We start from the raw sequence: 17,158 nt of genomic DNA on the forward strand, positions 1-17,158 counted from the left end.
GTAAATTACTTTTTTACCTCTCAGAAATCAAACATTTTTGTACCATTGATACTTGGCTTTAACCAGGGCACCGCTGCCCCTTGTGCCCCCCTTAACTGCTCCACACTCTGATTTTGAAACCACAGGAGATCGCGCTTTCACTTTGTAATAGCCAAACGTCAAAACTGCCTTCATCAGTCATCAGGTGTGCTAAATCTGTGGTTCGTTTCAAAAAAACAATTTCTGTAGGTTAGCTTTTCTTAAATCTGTTGCCCATTATCTGTGCTTTTTGTTCTCCTATAATTCCTGCATGCAGGGATGAATATTATATTATTTATTATTATTATATTATTGTAGACTCACTACGGGTGTCAACAAAAATGTAAAAATAACTTTCGAGTCTTCATACCTTGCCATAATACATTTTCATTATAATGATCTGGTGTTTATAAGTTGTACATTTGACTTCCCTGAAAAAGTTGTTGAAATGTACAAATGTAGAACTTTGAATACCTAAAAGGCTTTTTATCACATGCTGGGGTTTATGAAGTTTCATATCTTATGAAAGCAGAAACAGCTTTTCTGAATCCAGCTGTGAGCATGTCCGGTTGTTTTACTTTAGGTCTGCTGAAGTCAAACTCCAAATACCAGGAGATGGTCTCTGGGCGAATGCACGCAGGGAACCGTAGTGTTTAGGCTGTGCTGAAAACAGCGCTCTGCCCTGCTAGGACTACATTTCCCATCGCGCCGCGCGCTTTTTCTTCCCCCTTTCCTTCCTTCCTGCAGCCTCGGCCCTTCTGCCGTGAAAAGGAGGCTGTGAAGTCTGGGCTGTCCGCCGTCACTGAGCCGATCCTGAACCAGCTCGCAGGTACAGTGGAATGGCAGCAAAGCGCCTGCTGACGGACCGGAGCCCGCGCTCAGCTGTCGTTCCGGGGTCTTGAACAGCTCGCTACCGCCGCTGGAGCCTCGGAGCCTGGAGGAGCCGCGGGTGGAGCTGCAGCCTGTCAGGCCGAGCCGAGCCGAGCTGCTGTCATCTCCCGTCCGTTAATGATGCTCAGCAAGCTGCAGAACTGAAGTATCGGCAACCCGAAAGCAGACCCGAGCATTTTTCACTGCTCCCTCCCCCTCAGGTGAGAATCCGGCTGCACACCTGGAGGTTCACCTGCCCCCTCGAGACACACCGACTCGCATCGGTTTGGTAGTTGTCCTGTGAGCAGGCTGGACCTGATCAGAGTACAGGTGATCTACCCTGTGACCTGTCATTTCAACGCGATTCCTCCATTTTGATCGGTTAATCAGGTCTTGATGTAACTTGAGGTCCTCGGTGTCTGTCAGCCTTTTGTACAGGCAGGGACTGTGGTGCAACATGACCCTGACTGAAGCACACTTTGTGTGATTTTGGCGCCTGGTCTAAATTTTTCTTGCGCATCGCAATGAGCCAGTGCAATGAGTGTCAACACACTGTACAGATTCATACAAATTAAAAGTGTGTGAGGCTGCTTTATGCAAAGCCTGACAGCAGATAGAGTACTTGAGTTTCTATTGAGGAGGTGGTGTAAATAGACTTCTTACTGGAAGTGCTCCTGATCACAGAAAGTGCTGAATAGAGGGGTCACACCAAACTGAACATCCTGTACAAACAAAACTCCTTTTCCAAAAAAAAAAAAAAAAGAAATATGAAGAATGACTGCAAAACAACTCCAGAGAGGCAAAACAACAGACGGAGGATGAACCTCAAACCCAAACTTAAAACCACACAGACATGCAATAACAACCATGCAGACACAACACTACACAAAAACGCAAAGCAACCACCAAGGATCTGGGTCCCCTGTGTGGTAGAGGTAGGCCTTTCACGTGTCTGTACCTACGAGCATGTTTGTCTATGACCCTTCATACCTACAAAACACAGCATCACTGAATGTGACAGGAAACACAGAGAAAAACTGCAGTTATTTAGTGAATAGTAATTGTTGATTAGTGTAATATGTGTAAAGTATAACTAACATGAGAAAACTTTGATGGGATAACTCGATAGTTAACTGAGTGCTACGGTGCAGTTTAACACAGCCAAGCCTTCTTTCTTTCTCTGCATTAGCTCGACTATCAAAACCTAAAAGCCCAGCCAGCGATAATGGTTATCAGCATCCTTCGTTATCCAGGGCTTTCAGGTCCAGGCTCTGTGCATGCTCACAGAAAACAGGGAAAAGAAAACGTATCTTTTGACTCTTCTTCCTCAGCAGCTGAGCACTGCTTATTCCAATAGGTTTCATCAGCAGACAAACAGGTAATAAAGGTTGCAAGAAATATATTAAAATATATAACAATGAACTGCAACACTGGCGCTGCAAATAAGAGAGAAATGTTTAGGAGGACTGTTAATTTTGTGAACTTATAATCACCTAAAACTTGCCATGTATTTTTGGTGACAGCTGCACATTAGAGCTCTGAAACACTGAATGTTAATGTGTTCACGTCTGACGCTCCTCCATCGCCTATTGTACAGGAGACATGGAAATCACTTAAGTTTATCACCAGATCAGAGCAAAATTAATACTAATTGGAAAGTATTGGCCTACAAATGTAGATGATGACTTTTTTAGCCTTAGCCCTATTGGCTGTAATTCCAGCAGCGTAAAAAACACTAAACATGTATACGTTTGCACATCACTAACTGAATGCATTCAGATTCCAGTGACCGTTTGTGCTGCTGTAACTTCACAGTTGGGCTTCATTTGATGATGTTAGTAAGGCATGGCTATTCCCTACTCCCCAACAGAGAATCGCTGAAAAGATGCTGTAAGTAAAAGAATAAAACTGTGGAGGGCCCGGCTGATTTTAAATCGAAAGTTGGAACATAACCTGCTCCATAACCAGGTTTTGTGTTCAGCAGAAGTTGCCATGGTAAAAAGAGACCTCTTGATGACACTAAGAACTCTGACTTTAAACTTAACATAGCTTCTTCCCGTTAATCTCACTTTGTGGTACAGCCCTCCGATCTTCCCCGGACCTGATTCAGCAGACAACACTCCAGTGCACCATAAAATAAACCAGAGGGTTCTTATCCTGCTGCTCATGAATAAAATCAGTTTTGTCAAATCAGCATGTCATTATTCTCAGGAAGATTGAAAATCATCTGATGAATTGGAATAGTCATAGATTAGACTTGCTGGAGGAACTCTGCTGTTTCCATTACTTCTGGCTGTATCTGATTAAACCCTTCCCTGACCATTAGGTAGCCATGGGCATACTAGGCAAAGACAAACACAAGACTGCTCAGAGACAAAAGTGAGAGACTTGGCACTCAGAGAATCGTGAAATAGAAATCTTTGGGAATAGCAAATATGAAGCAGAATGCCATTAATAGATGCAGTGCCTGGTGACTATAATCTAGTCCTACTGACCCCATAGTATGTTCCTGTTTTTAAATTAAACCTGTGTCTATGGGAGTTGTCAGAAGGTGGATGGATGAGGCTGTGGAGGCATAGGAAGATGGGTTTTAAAAGTTTGACTGGCTAAAGAATAGAATATGTCAAATTTTGTGAACACACCATCGTACCAGCCAGCACTGTGTGCTTTGTGAACAGTAAGCCTTCGATCAGTAGTAACCTGAAAGAACAAAGAGACGAAAAGGTCCAGGAACAAAAGAGCTGAGGAGAGTGCCGTACGACCTAAGGGCGAAGCTAAGGATATGCAAGAGCTCGTACGGGAGGAAGCTGGAGACCAAATTCAAGAAGAACAACACAAGGGATGGGTAGAGTCAGGAGGAGCTGAGGTTTCTGAGAGATGATGGTTCTCGGCAAGTAGAAGGATTTCAAGTAGGGATGTTCCTGGCGACTGATTTAATAGTCCACTATTGGTGGAAAAAAATTAGACTAACTCACTAGCCTAAAATTAAGAAATAGTCACGTATTAAGGTAGATTTGAGATTTTTAATTGAAAATGTCTTATAACATTTATATTCTTCAATAATGAATCATGCCTTAAACGTGCGGCACCTCGACACTATGAACCTCTCCTGAATGACTGAACTCTTCACTCTATCGCTAAGGGAAAGCCCATCTACCTTTCAGAGAAAGCCCTTGTCCGCCACTTGTATCTACTATCATTCACAAAAGATGAGACCAAGATGAACAGATTTATGGCATTTCTCCACAACAATGCGCCAACTGGTGACAGATGGGTGCAAACATTTAGGACACAATAATTTACCTTCATTGGGTAATTAACATTTTAACAATTGGATTAAATGACTAGTCTGTATCGACCAGTGAGAAGACATCAGCAATTAGTCGGCTAAGTCCCTACTTTGAAGTATTCACTGGGCAGTTATGCAGGATGATGTGTCTGTGCGCTCTACTACAAAGTGAGTGTAACATATCCAGGGTATATTTCCATTTTCTGGATTCACTTACCCTAACATCGGTTGGTGATCAGGTTACACAAAGCCGATTATCAATTCGATAAGTTAACCCAGACTTTCCACAGAGACATTACCAAAGCATTAATGGGAGAACTTCTTTGAGCAGTCTTATTAGAATGGGGCGTAATCGACACTTTGGAGGAAGTGATTGTTGAAGTTAACTCAGAAAAATTAATTGGAGAGGAAAAAAGTATAATTGAATATCAAGGAAAGCAGCTGTAAATAGTAATACATCTATGACATGGTTATTATTGATTTATAATGGTAAAAATTTTATTTGTCAAGAAATTCACAAAGTTAAGGTTAAAGCGATTCTTGGCTCAGCAGAGCTTTGTCAGCCTGGCTACAGTGCTGAAGAGAAATCTTGGGCTGTTCATCTTTTCGTCAATCAGTGATGAATAGTCCGATGTCCTAGCGTTACGGGGGGCTTTTTTTTTTTTTTAGAACTGCAAACTTTTTTTCCAGGCTAATCATTGATCTTCTAAATTTCTGCCATTTCCTCTCCAACTTATGGGCTATTTACTTTAAGGTGTGCCTTTGAGAGTTACACCAGGGAGTTTAGTACTTCTGATTTGAGGCTTTCTTTTCAGAGGACCTACAGTATGTTGAGTTATACGCAGCAAGGGTGTAACACTATTAACAAGATAATCGACTCTGTAGGGGCAGAGTTTACTTGCTTTCTTTGCACTACTTTGGCACATGACATTGAAAAAGATAACAGTGGAAGAACTTGAACTTAATTATGCACTGCAAATTCCATATGGCTGTAACTTGTTTTTGCTTTTTATGGATTTGCTTTCCATGATAAGGTAGCATTAGTCACAACACCCCCAATCAGTAATGTCACTGTTTCATTGAAGATTGATGAAAATAACATCCTGTTTTATTAATCTGGAATCAGATTAATAAAACAGGGTATCCTTGATGGTGCTGATGGTTTCCATGAGGAGATCCATATTATTAATCTGGAATCACTTGCCAGTTTTAAGCAAAAAGGTCCTGGTGTGGGTCAGCACTGATGTGTTGCTGTGTTTTCAGTGTCCCTGCAGGCTGCAGCATGGAGCGTACCGGCAGCATACAGCTGGACATCCCAGACTTCAGTAACTCTGTTCTTTCTCACCTGAACCAGCTGCGTGTTCAAGGCCGTCTCTGTGACATTGTGGTCAATGTTCAGGGCCAAAGCTTTCGTGCACACAAGGTCGTACTAGCAGCCAGCTCGCCATACTTTCGGGACCACATGTCTCTGAGTCAGATGAGCACTGTGTCACTGACAGTGATCCGTAATCCATCAGTGTTCGAGCAACTGCTGTCCTTTTGCTACACGGGCCGTCTCTGCTTGCAGCTTGCAGACATCATCAGCTACCTGACAGCTGCCAGCTTCCTGCAGATGCAGCACATTATTGACCGCTGCACCCAAATTCTTGAGGGTATCCACCTTAAGATCAGTTTGGCTGACCTGGACGAAGAGTCCAGGGATGAAGAGGGGGCACGGGGCTCCAGGAATAGTAGGACATTGGAGGCTGTGGTGCGAGGAGGGGGTCACAGTGGTTTGCGGCTGCTTGGCCCACGGGGAGGTGCAGAGCCATGTGAAGCAGTCAGTCCAGCAGAAGAGCCACTTAGCCCAGTTCCAGCGGTGGAGCACAGTGGGCTAGAAGGGCCAGGGACCACCAGTGGAAGAGCAGGCAAAGAACCGATACTACGCATCAACCGAGCTGGTCAGTGGTATGTGGAGACCAGCAGTGAACCAGAACGGACCGGCAGCGCTGAGGAGAGCAGCATGGATGGGATCAGGATAAAAACAGAGAGGATGGAGGAATGGATTGGAACAGAAGAGCACCAGGAGGAGGGAGGGCCAGTGGAAGAGGGGGCCACGGTGATGATTGACACATCAGGACGCAGTACACTGGTGACTGGACCGGTAGGAACGCTGGGGGCCCGTAGTATCCAGCCATCCTCCAGCTTCAGCGAGACAGACAGGTGAGTCATAGCTAAGATTTTCCTCCATGTTTCACTGACTGGTCTGTAGACACCTGATGATGATGATTTGTGTGTGGGTTTTGTTCTCCTTTCCTTTTAAATTAATTAACTGATTTTTGATGTCAGGTTTAGTCCCACTGGCAGCGTGGTCGTCCTGACAGAACGTCAGAGAGCAAAGAGCGAGTCTCCTAGCAGGGCAGATGAGTTGCGACAGCCAAGCTCACAGGTACAAACACAAACTGTCATAGTTAGTAAGCCAGTAGAGACCAACCTTTTTTTTTTCTTTTACAGACAACTGAAATTATTAAAACACCATGTTTCTTATCCATGGATAAGAATTCTTTCTTTTCCATGGATAAGAAACATGGAGCAAGTTACCAGGAAAGAGTCAGCAATATGGAGATCTGTCACATTTGTCCCTGTCACTCTCTTTCACCTTTTCTTGCTCTCTTATGTTACGTTTGACACCTTATTGGGAATGTTTTGTTACACTCATGGCCAAATGAGGAAGTGCGGTGTTCACACTGAAAGTGAGAGCAATGTGGACTCTTCTAGGGTGGACATAAATCACACAGAAACACAGTAAAGAAATTTAGATATATTAAGTGAATAATAAATACTTTTTTTTATTTATATGCGTCCTGTTAGTATGTGTTATTTAATTATTAAATACAACTTCACTAAGCTTATATAGTAATATGTAATGATTTACAAAAAAACTGGAAACCCAGTGGCTCGTGGTTACTGGCTTACAAAGTGGTTCTTAAATAGATACAGAGTCTATTTAGTGATTACCAGCCTAGTCATGATAAAGGATCCCTAGATTCTTCCTGTAGATATGCAACAACCTAAAGAAAAGCACTGTTTTTTTTCTGAATCCCATAACAACAAACATTGAAGTACTGCATAATCATTTTTTACATCTTTGAAAAATGGCAAAAAAAGTCATATTTTGGTCAAATTTTAACAAAGTTCCAAGTAGAGCTTAAATATTCAACTAGAAGAAATGTGAGTGAGACACAAAAAAATTTTGATCATACAATTTATTGAAAACGCTTAGTTTTTACTAAGCTGTTTTACAGCTGATCAAAAGTTTAAGACTGCAAAAAACCAGAAAACCCCCCTAAAACAGAAATCAACATTCCAAACATGAACTCAGTAATGAGTAGCTCCACCGTTATTGTTGACACTTCAAAAATCTGTTGCGGCATGCTTGATGCAAACGTTTCGATGAGGTGAGTGGGAAGATTTCTCCAAGTGCTGAAGACGGCTGCACAAAGGGCGTCTACTGTCTGGAACTGTTGTCCATTTTTGTAAACTTCCCCTGCCATCCATCTCCAAAGGTTCTCAGTTGGATTTAGATCAGGGGAACACGCAGGATGGTCCAACAGAGTGATGTTATTCTCCTGGAAAAAGTCCCTTGCATTGTGGGTATTGTGTACTGTAGCATTGTCCTGTTGAAAAACTCAGTCGTTACCACACAGATGAGGGCCCTCAGTCATGAGGGATGCTTTCTGCAACATCTGGACATAGCCAGCGGCCGTTTGATGCCCCTACTCCTCCTGAAGCTCCATTGTTCCATTTAAGGGAAAAGCACCCCAGACAATTATGGTGCCCCCTCCACTGTGGCGCGTAGAAAACATCTCGGGTGGGATCTGCTTGCTATTCCAGTAACATTGGAAACCATCAAAAACACTTTGTCTCTCTCCCATTTCTTCTTGTTGCACGTTGAAGCTCTACTTGGAACCTTGTTGAGATCTAACCATGCAAAATATGATTTTTTTTTTTTTTTTTTTTTTTTTTGCCATTTTTCAAGTGGTCTTAAACTTTTGATTGGACCTTTCCTGCTGAATAACCATTCTGACCTTTTAAAGGACTTTTAAAATCTCCTTATTGTGCAGTAATACAAAACAATAAGGGTACATTTAAATCACATATTGAATTCAATTAAGTTGAAAGTCTTTACTGATATACGTTATCATAAACGATACAACTGTCAGTGTGAATGAAAAAACTGATCCACCCTTTGAGGGCTCGACTCACTAAAAATGAAAGATAAAAAATATCATCACAGGCTTGCGTCATAATGTGGGTTAGTAGTGTGTATGGCCTCATTGTACCCGTACGCACTGCTAACAACATCTGGTCTTTATGTTGACGAGATGATTGATGTCCCAGGGACTCTATTATAGTTTGAATTTTTAATTCAGTTTTATTTATATAGCACCAAATCATAACAACAGTTGTTTCAAGGAGCTTTATGTTGTAACATAAAGACACTACAATAATAAGTTTTCACTTTTTTTAAAAGAGAAAACTGTTGGCAGTTTCTTACGGACATTAACATACTCAGGTAACGCAAATTTGCCCGACAACAGAGAGCGTGATGCAGGAGGACAGTTTTGTTCAGGGCATGTTTATCTAAAATGATCTAAAGTCTTATTTGATTCATTCTGTCATGGTGTCCACTATGTTAACGTTTAATTTTGCATTTCATTCTACCCATCAGGGAGAGGAGCATACAACGTTTGATATGGGCGGTTATGAGGACTACTTGAGGGAGCAGGTAGGAGATCGCTGGTTCCGCTACAATCCACGCCTCACCTGCATCTACTGCTGCAAATCCTTCAACCAGAAAGGGAGCCTAGACCGTCACATGCGCCTACATATGGGTATAACACCATTTGTCTGCCGCATCTGTGGGAAGAAGTACACCCGTAAAGACCAGCTGGAGTACCATATCCGCAAGCACACTGGCAACAAACCTTTCCACTGCCATGTTTGTGGGAAGAGCTTCCCCTTCCAGGCCATCCTCAACCAGCATTTCCGCAAGAACCACCCAGGCTGTGCACCCCAGGAAGCCCACAGCGCCTCTCCTGAGACTACCACCGCTTCAGTTACATCCAGGGGTGGTCCCAGTGATGAAGCTTCCCCTAGTCAGGAGGAATCTGAAGGTGGAGGAGGTAATAGTGCTGGAGGGCAATATGGAGAGGGTCCCCAAGCCTCTGTTTCTACAACAGGACCAGACTGACCCCAGTGAAGGAAGGAACATGGGGTGGGGGGTGAGTGGGGCAGCATGATCCTGTTGTAACCAAAGCTAACAGGATGTTAAACCCGCTGAAGTCAAAGGACCCCTCAGAGTCTGAAATGAGATTTATCCGCTTTAAACCGCATCTACCTTCACCTACTAAACCGAACAGATTAAGCTAAAATGAAGAAATTCCACACACTCCAACAACCTCATATGCCACAAAATTCAGTGGTTCTCGTTTGCCTCCGTCTAGTTTATGTTACAGATTTCTACTTTTATATTTACAGGTATTACTGGTCCACAATACAGCATCACAACAGTATGTCTGGTGGAGACTTTGCCAAACTACTCAGTGCCAGTTAAACAATTCAAATCCTTCATATTTGCCTTGAGACAATCTGGAGCCGTTGGATGATGATAATAATAATAATAGTAGTAGTAATAATAATAATCTTATGCGTTCTATAAGTGCCATAATGGCGTTAAAAGGTATAGTTGCACAAAAAGGTTCAATGAGAAACTTAAAACTATTTAGCTGACGGTGCATCCCAGTGTGATTGGAGTTTCTGGTCTTTCCCCATTTTCCTGCATTTGGCACGATTCAGGATAGATAAAGTTATTACACTACACACTTTGACACTACGTACATACCTCACTGTACAGCACAAAAAACTGCAGGCACAATCTTCTGTTTCACAATATGACCATCCATCAAAAAATGCATTGCGAGACGGTAGAAAGACGATGTAAGTGGACTGGTTCTTATGTAGCGCTTTTCTACTCTGAGCACTCAAAGCGTTTTATACAACTTGCCTCGTCCACGAATTCACACAAACACTTTGCTGTGTGCTTTCTGTCTAACAGTCACACACATTTGAGCGACTTGGGGTTAATATCTTACCCGTGGATATTTGGTTTGGAGATTAGAGCAGCCATGGATCGAACCACCGACCTTCCAATTAGAGGGTGACTTGCTCTACCTCTTGAGTCATAGCCACCCGTGTGTGCCCAGTGGAAGAATTGCAGGTGTAGATGAATATATACTTGTCCGATAAAAATCTGCAAATGTTTAATGTTATTATTTTTGATCGAGAATAGTCAAAAACCCTACATACCTGCATTTTAAAAGAGAGAAGATTTGCCTTCGTCACTGTGAACTAAACTTTTCTTTGGGGAGTATTTTGGGGTTTTGAACTGCTATATGCAAAGTTTTTAACTATTAGTGCATCTCACAAAAATAGAATATGGAGAAGTGTGGCTCTGCTAAGATCCTATTGAAGCTGCTCTGATGCCAACTTCGTGTGGATTTTTGGATCAGGTTTTCACATCTTCCTCGAAAATACTCCATAGAGTCTCTGTGGGGTTTAGGTCATGTGATTTGGCTTGACAATTAAGTAGAGTAATAGCATTGTTGGCAAACATGTGGTAGTAGTGGTGGAGCTATAGTCAGGTCAGTCCTGTTGGCAAAGGAAATTTGCACCGGCATCGCTAGATAGAAACATGAACTCTGTTAATGCAGCCGTCTTCCTGGAAGTTTATCCTTTGACATATAAAAACTCTCCACTCAGCCGGCCTTTTCAGCAGTGACCTTCTGTGGCTTACCCTCCTTGTGGTGGATATTAATGATCGTCATGTGGAGAGCCGTCAGGTCAGCAGTCTTCCCCATGACTGTGATTGTGTACTGAGACAGATACTGTGGTTTGAATAGAAATTTTCTAAAATGATAAAGACCTCAGTGCAGTATCTCGGACAGTTTGAAATACTCCATTTCTAATTTTCTTGAGCTATAAGCAAACTTCAAAAATGCTTGAAAATATTGACTTTGTGTTTAATTAATATAGAAAATATGAAAATCACCATTGTGAATGAAATTGCCAAAATAATCACGTTTTCACTGTAATTTTTGGAGATGCAGTAGTATATCCCATTCCCTTCGAATGCAACACAGGTCATGTGACTTATTTGTGTCACATGAAAACTATTACATGCTTTCATGTGACCCTGTGATAAAGTCACAAGTATGTATGTATGTATGTATGCACAAGTATGGCCCTGAGAATCAAATGTGGACGGCTCCATCAGCCTTCCGCTTCTCTGGATGTACACGGGATGTGTCGTAGAACAAATATTGAGAGGGATTCTCACGCTTCATGCAGGCAAAATGGATGGAAAAATGTCTGTGGGGACTCCAGTCACACTGGGTTAATGAATTTGGCATGAATTGAATAGAACTTCCTTACAATAGTGTTTTTACTGTGGCAGTTGAACTCAGCTTCTACAGCAGGTTTTAGATCACACTTGACCACCAACAAACTCACAGCAGGAAAACTGGACATTGTCCAGCCTCAGATAAGCTACACAGCTCAATTACCTCTCATCACTACGCAATACAGCTGCAGCACAGCACCACCAGGAAGCGCTCTGCTCCACTCCCACAGAGATCTCAGTCACTTTTCTCAGATATTTTTATAAACAAACATGTATTTATTGTTTTTCTTCAGTTTTCTTGGACACTTTCTTGCTCTGACAACGGGTGTGATGGAAGACAGCTTGTTGTTTGAGGAGAACAAGATATTGGGAAGACCCGATCAGTATCTTGTGTGACAGTTAGTGACGCATTTAATCTACTGCACTTACCAACAAGCCCGCGGGGGAAAAAAGTCAGACTGAAACTAAGAGTGAAGAACAGGTGACGCACAGGTATTGAAGACACCGACACAGTAGAAAGGTCTGCTGAAGTGACTCCAATTATAGTCAGCACACCGAAGTCGAATCAAAATTTATTGCCATCGCTACTGTAAACACAGTGTACAGAGAGACGAGACGACGTGGCTCCAACAGCTGTAGTGCAACAAAAAACTACAAACATGACTCGTAGATTAAAAAAACAATATAAATGGGAAGAAAGTCTTATATATATAAGGGGGCCAGACCCCACTGACATAGCTAAAAAAAATGCATTATTATAAAAAAAAAAAAACCTCACCAGGGAAAAGGGAAATGATCTCTTTGGGTCTCTTTGGGAATACCTCGCCTTAGAACAGGGGTGGGAAACTCCAGGCCTCGAGGGCCGGTGTCCTGCAGGTTTTAGATGTGTCCTTGATCCAACACAGCTGATTCAAATGGCTGAATTACCTCCTCAACATGTCTTGAAGTTTTGTTGTTTTTTTTACCAGATAGTAAAGATCATAAAATAATACATTAATATGCTTGCCTTATTTAACCTATTAAAAATATTAGTTTTGTGAGAGTTCAAAAATCCTTCTGTAACTTGTTGAGCACCGCAGCACTGCCACAGATGACCTCACCTTCACTCCTGATGTCATAGACATGAAAGGGGGGACATTTCAGACACTGTTGAGGATAAATGTCTCTCCATTCAGAAATGGAGTCTTCACATAAAAAGGTAGACCACAAAATACATCAACAGAACACATGTTACCCGACCTTAGCTTCGTTTTTGTGTACGGAGTGCAGTAGAGGTAATGCGTCACTGACAATAGATGGTTCTGATCTGGATGAACGTTGATTGGATATTGACAAGCCAAACCCTGATAGACCAGATGGATGTAGTGGCCAGGCCATGGAGCTGAACTTCAGAAGCCTCCTGTGATCAGAGTTGACCTGTTGGCGGGCGGGAGCAGGTCGGACTATCTGGCAACCAAAGGAAAGATGGCGTGGCCGTGTGGGCCCCTCAAAACGCCAAAACAACTAAACCTCTTATCAATGAGGGAGAACGAGAAGGTCACAAAGTTTTTGTAACAAGAGAACAATAACAAATCTACACACATTATAAGACAAATGTATTTAAACTACTAAGATGTTTTTGTTTTGTTTTTTAAATATGATTAATGTAAACAAGCTAGGAGTAGGCAGGTAGCACACAGATGGACTGTTACTGTTTTCTTCTACAGAGCTGTGAAACAGATTCTCAGTGGATGGTCAATTTTTTTATGCAAGTGAAGCCAGCGGCTCTGTCCTCAATCAAGTGATTGGAGATTTTGTCCCAGATGCCACTGCAGCCACTGCCGCTAGGCTCACACTTCAGGCTAACCAGGATATCAGGTATACAAACTCTTTTCTTTTATTCAAAGAATTGGATGTTTACCTTTCCCACGTAGCAGTATGCTAACAGCTAAACCTCAGTGCAGTATGCACGCTGCAGAAAGAAAACTTACCTGTAAACAAAGAAAAAAAAAAAAAAGCAGCAGGGAAGGCATCCTCACGAGTCGCCGTAGAGGTCGGCAAAACCAAGACTGGGAAATATGAAACAGAAATGAGCATGGTGACCTCAAGACCTCTTTCCGCAGAATGTGTGGATGTCTCCCACAGTCTGGGTCGGTGTATAAGTATGTGGTGATCTTGCCTCTAACAGATGTTTAAGTTTTGTCTGCTGTGTTGGGCTGGAACGTGACTTTGAGCAGGTGTTTTGAGAGAAATCGCGACTTTTAGAAGCAACCAAAAGGGGCTGAATAGAATGACTCGTGCAGGAAATATTGTGTAAAATTAAGCAAACATTATTCAATTAAGTTCCATTCAACAGTCACCCCAAGGTGCTGTGTATTGTACCCTACAGAATAACGGGGAAAAGCACATTTATAAAATATTTCATGTTCCATAAAGTGACAATCAAATGATTTTAGCTGCTAATTAATAATCAAATTCTTTGAACAAATTCCCCTAATTGGACATTACTTTTGGAAGGTAGTTAGTACATGGCAATATGGCTCGATCACATTCAAATCAGGAGCTGATTAAAAACTTTTAAAAACCTGCCGTGATTATACAGATGAAACAGTGCAACGTGCTGGGAGGTATGTGACATGACAAAGAGCAGCTCGAGTCATTTGCCTGAACCTGCATCTAGCAGCAGCCAACACGTGACTTTACAGTACATTTGTGTATTCGTGTTATTTCCTGCATCATTTGTGTTATGTTATGTATGTTAGCAAAATACTGTTAGTCTCAATTTCAATTCAGTTTATACAGCACCGAATCACAACAACAGTCGCCTCAAGGAGCTTTATATTGTAAGGTAGACCCTACAGTAATCCATACTCAGTAGGTATTATAGCAGTTGAGGACTTTTAAGTTTTGTTGATATAAGGCTAAAAAGAAGACGTTGGCAGTTACCTGCTATTTCTTCTTGAATTTAAACGTGAATTACAAATCCACAGGTACAGGGCTTTCCTGCTGCAGAGTGGGCCTTTTCGGGTTAATAACTAGATTGGTCTGCATGTAGTTACATAGTATAGACTGTTTCAGCATTGTATTGCTGTTTCTGGCCATTGACCAACAAAAATGCCTTTTATTTCTGAGAAACCCCACCCAAAAGAAAAAAAAAAACCTAAAAGAAATGGGTGTGCCACCATTTTTGTAAAATCCAAGATGCATATACTTGTTTTATCATATATAAAGTCCAGCACCAGAAAGCATAGCCCCAAACACTTTTTCACCTTCAATAATATTTTCTGCACAGGTCAGGATTCAGCCCCTCTATTGATTCAGTTACCGACATCATGTAGACGATTTAAGACCTGAGCGTTTCTTCATGTGTTTCATAAGAAATCCGGTTCATTTTGGTTCACTTTGTGTTTTACATTTATCAGGAATTATCCAATGTATAGAAATCTTTTTTAGAGCAGTGATCATGAGAAGTACTTCAAAGAGACATTTCTGACAAAGAACAAAAGATTCGAGTTGCACATGTTGACCTGTTCCAGCATTAAGACATTAACTTGGGGTTTCCAACCAAACATAGACCCAGGAACAAACAGATCGGCCTTCTTTTTTGTGTTTCACGTTCTGTTTCTGCTTCCTCCTCTTTGCTCTGAATCGAAGGAAAGCAGGGAATACTTCGTGTTTTCACTGAGCAATACATCATTTCATGTTATTGCTGGTAACAAGCTGCTCCCTTCTGGTTCAGGGTGGTCCTACTTGAGAAATCTACAGTAGGAAAAGTTGGCTTAGAGCTGCATTCAGAAACCACTGCATTTCAAACTTGATCATAAGAGAATCGCTCAATCAAGTCTTTCTCTGCTCAAACATGCAGCATTGACAGTCTGCCTATAAGGAACCAACAACAACCCAATCTTCATCAATCTGTCCAGTGGAAATAGATGTGACAGATTTCAGTCTATATTCAAATTATCATTCTGTTGCACATCAGACTTGTATAGTTATACGCAAAAATATCAAGAAAAACTTGGTAAAGCAAGCAAATGTGTCTCAATTCACCCAAAATGGGTTGTGAAGTGTAGTGAACACTGAACTGTAAGAGGGAAGGTGCTCAACTGAACCAACCTCTGTGCAGTGAAATGGCCTCGCCTAGCATTCTTAAATGTTGTAAACTGGCCTGTATCTGCTGTTTGCCCAATCCCTTGGAGTCACAGACACCACAGTCTCTGTCATTATGCTCAACAACACGAGCGATGCAGTAATGAGTCCGACATGAGTAAATGTTAAGGCTCATCGCAGTGTTCACCGTTACTTCAGCTACGTTTGCTTTAAACACAGACGGCCCAAATCAGACTTTTCCTCCTCAGTGATTTCTCATGTTCTGATCCGCTTTCATCCTCAAACTGTGAAAAACAGCAGAACCTCCTCATGATCCTCACGTCTTTGAGTCAGTCAAGGTTCCAGCTCGTTTGCTTTATTCAGAATGCTAAAGTTTAATTCTCTTGTAATAGGTGCAGTCTAAATTTTCTTTTTCCTACCTGGATAAATCCAGTAACATTGACCACAACATGCCTAACCATGAATCAGATCATTTAACTATATTCACGTAATAACTCTTTAATGTTGATTCCTCGGAGTATATCCTAATATATCAATGCAGAAAATAAGTCAAAGTAAACAAATTTTAGATAGTAAATTAACTTTTAATACTGTACTTTTTTTTTCTTGAAGAGGAAGTACTTAAGTTCTGTAGTAGATGAACCTGAAAGGTTTTATGTGAACATCTTTTATGTTGCATGTCTATTGCTAAATCATGTTGGTGGAGGGTGTGGGAGGGTGGGGGGATGTGAGGCCAAAGGTCAGTTAGTTTAGATAAATGTGAAGATGCTTACTTTCACTATGACCACTAGATCACTCACAGGTTGCATCTCCTTCAAAGGAAATAAAGCACTTTAAGTGACAAATGCCACCGACTCGCCTCTGTCTCCAGCAGCATTCACAAACGTGCGCGTGTGAACGTGACACACACATCTGGAATTCAGCACTACGCTCTCACCTGTTTTCCATGAACATGTTTAGAAGTGCCTCAAACTGAATACTGCAACTACTCCTACTACTACTAAAAATAAAAAAAAATGTATAAAAATTAAAAAAAGTTTGTTGTTATTGCAGCAAAACGCTCAGAATTAAAGTATTTTAATGCGTTAAGATTTTCTGCTCTTTAATATCTTAAGTTATTGGATGTAAATCCTCTCGTTTCTTGGCACTCTGTCAGGTGTGGATGGGTTTTTTTCCAGTCCTTGTGGAGAATCTGGATGGTTTTCAGTAACCTGAGTTTGGGCTGACAGGGTAGATGCTCCTTGTCCTTCATGTGGTCTCTTTTCATGTTCAGTTCTTTTTCTTTTTCATCTGAAGCCATGGTGAGTATCTCAAGACAGAGATATTCAGCAACACTGTTATTTCATTTGTTTTGCCTTTATTTACTTAAATCAGTTACTGTGGAAACACTTTTGAAAGCTGCATCTTTTTTAAGTCACCCTGATCACAGATTTGAGACCGGGAAGAGGAGA

At 41.6% G+C, this 17,158-nt stretch overlaps 1 protein-coding gene across 1 annotated transcript; it reads left to right on the forward strand.

Moving 5' to 3' along the window:
* Positions 1 to 752: 752 nt before the first annotated feature.
* Positions 753 to 16,743, forward strand: zbtb37 (zinc finger and BTB domain containing 37). The gene is made up of 4 exons (XM_006803599.3): positions 753 to 1,109; positions 5,441 to 6,379; positions 6,506 to 6,605; positions 8,889 to 16,743. Exons 2-4 carry the CDS (start codon positions 5,460 to 5,462, stop codon positions 9,408 to 9,410), a joined length of 1,542 nt encoding a protein of 513 aa, XP_006803662.1. The 5' UTR covers positions 753 to 1,109; positions 5,441 to 5,459; the 3' UTR covers positions 9,411 to 16,743.
* The last annotated feature ends 415 nt before the right edge of the window (positions 16,744 to 17,158 follow it).

Source organism: Neolamprologus brichardi, chromosome 17, assembly GCF_056152115.1.
Source record: "Neolamprologus brichardi isolate AB-2024 chromosome 17, ASM5615211v1, whole genome shotgun sequence".
Classification (NCBI taxonomy): domain Eukaryota; kingdom Metazoa; phylum Chordata; class Actinopteri; order Cichliformes; family Cichlidae; genus Neolamprologus; species Neolamprologus brichardi.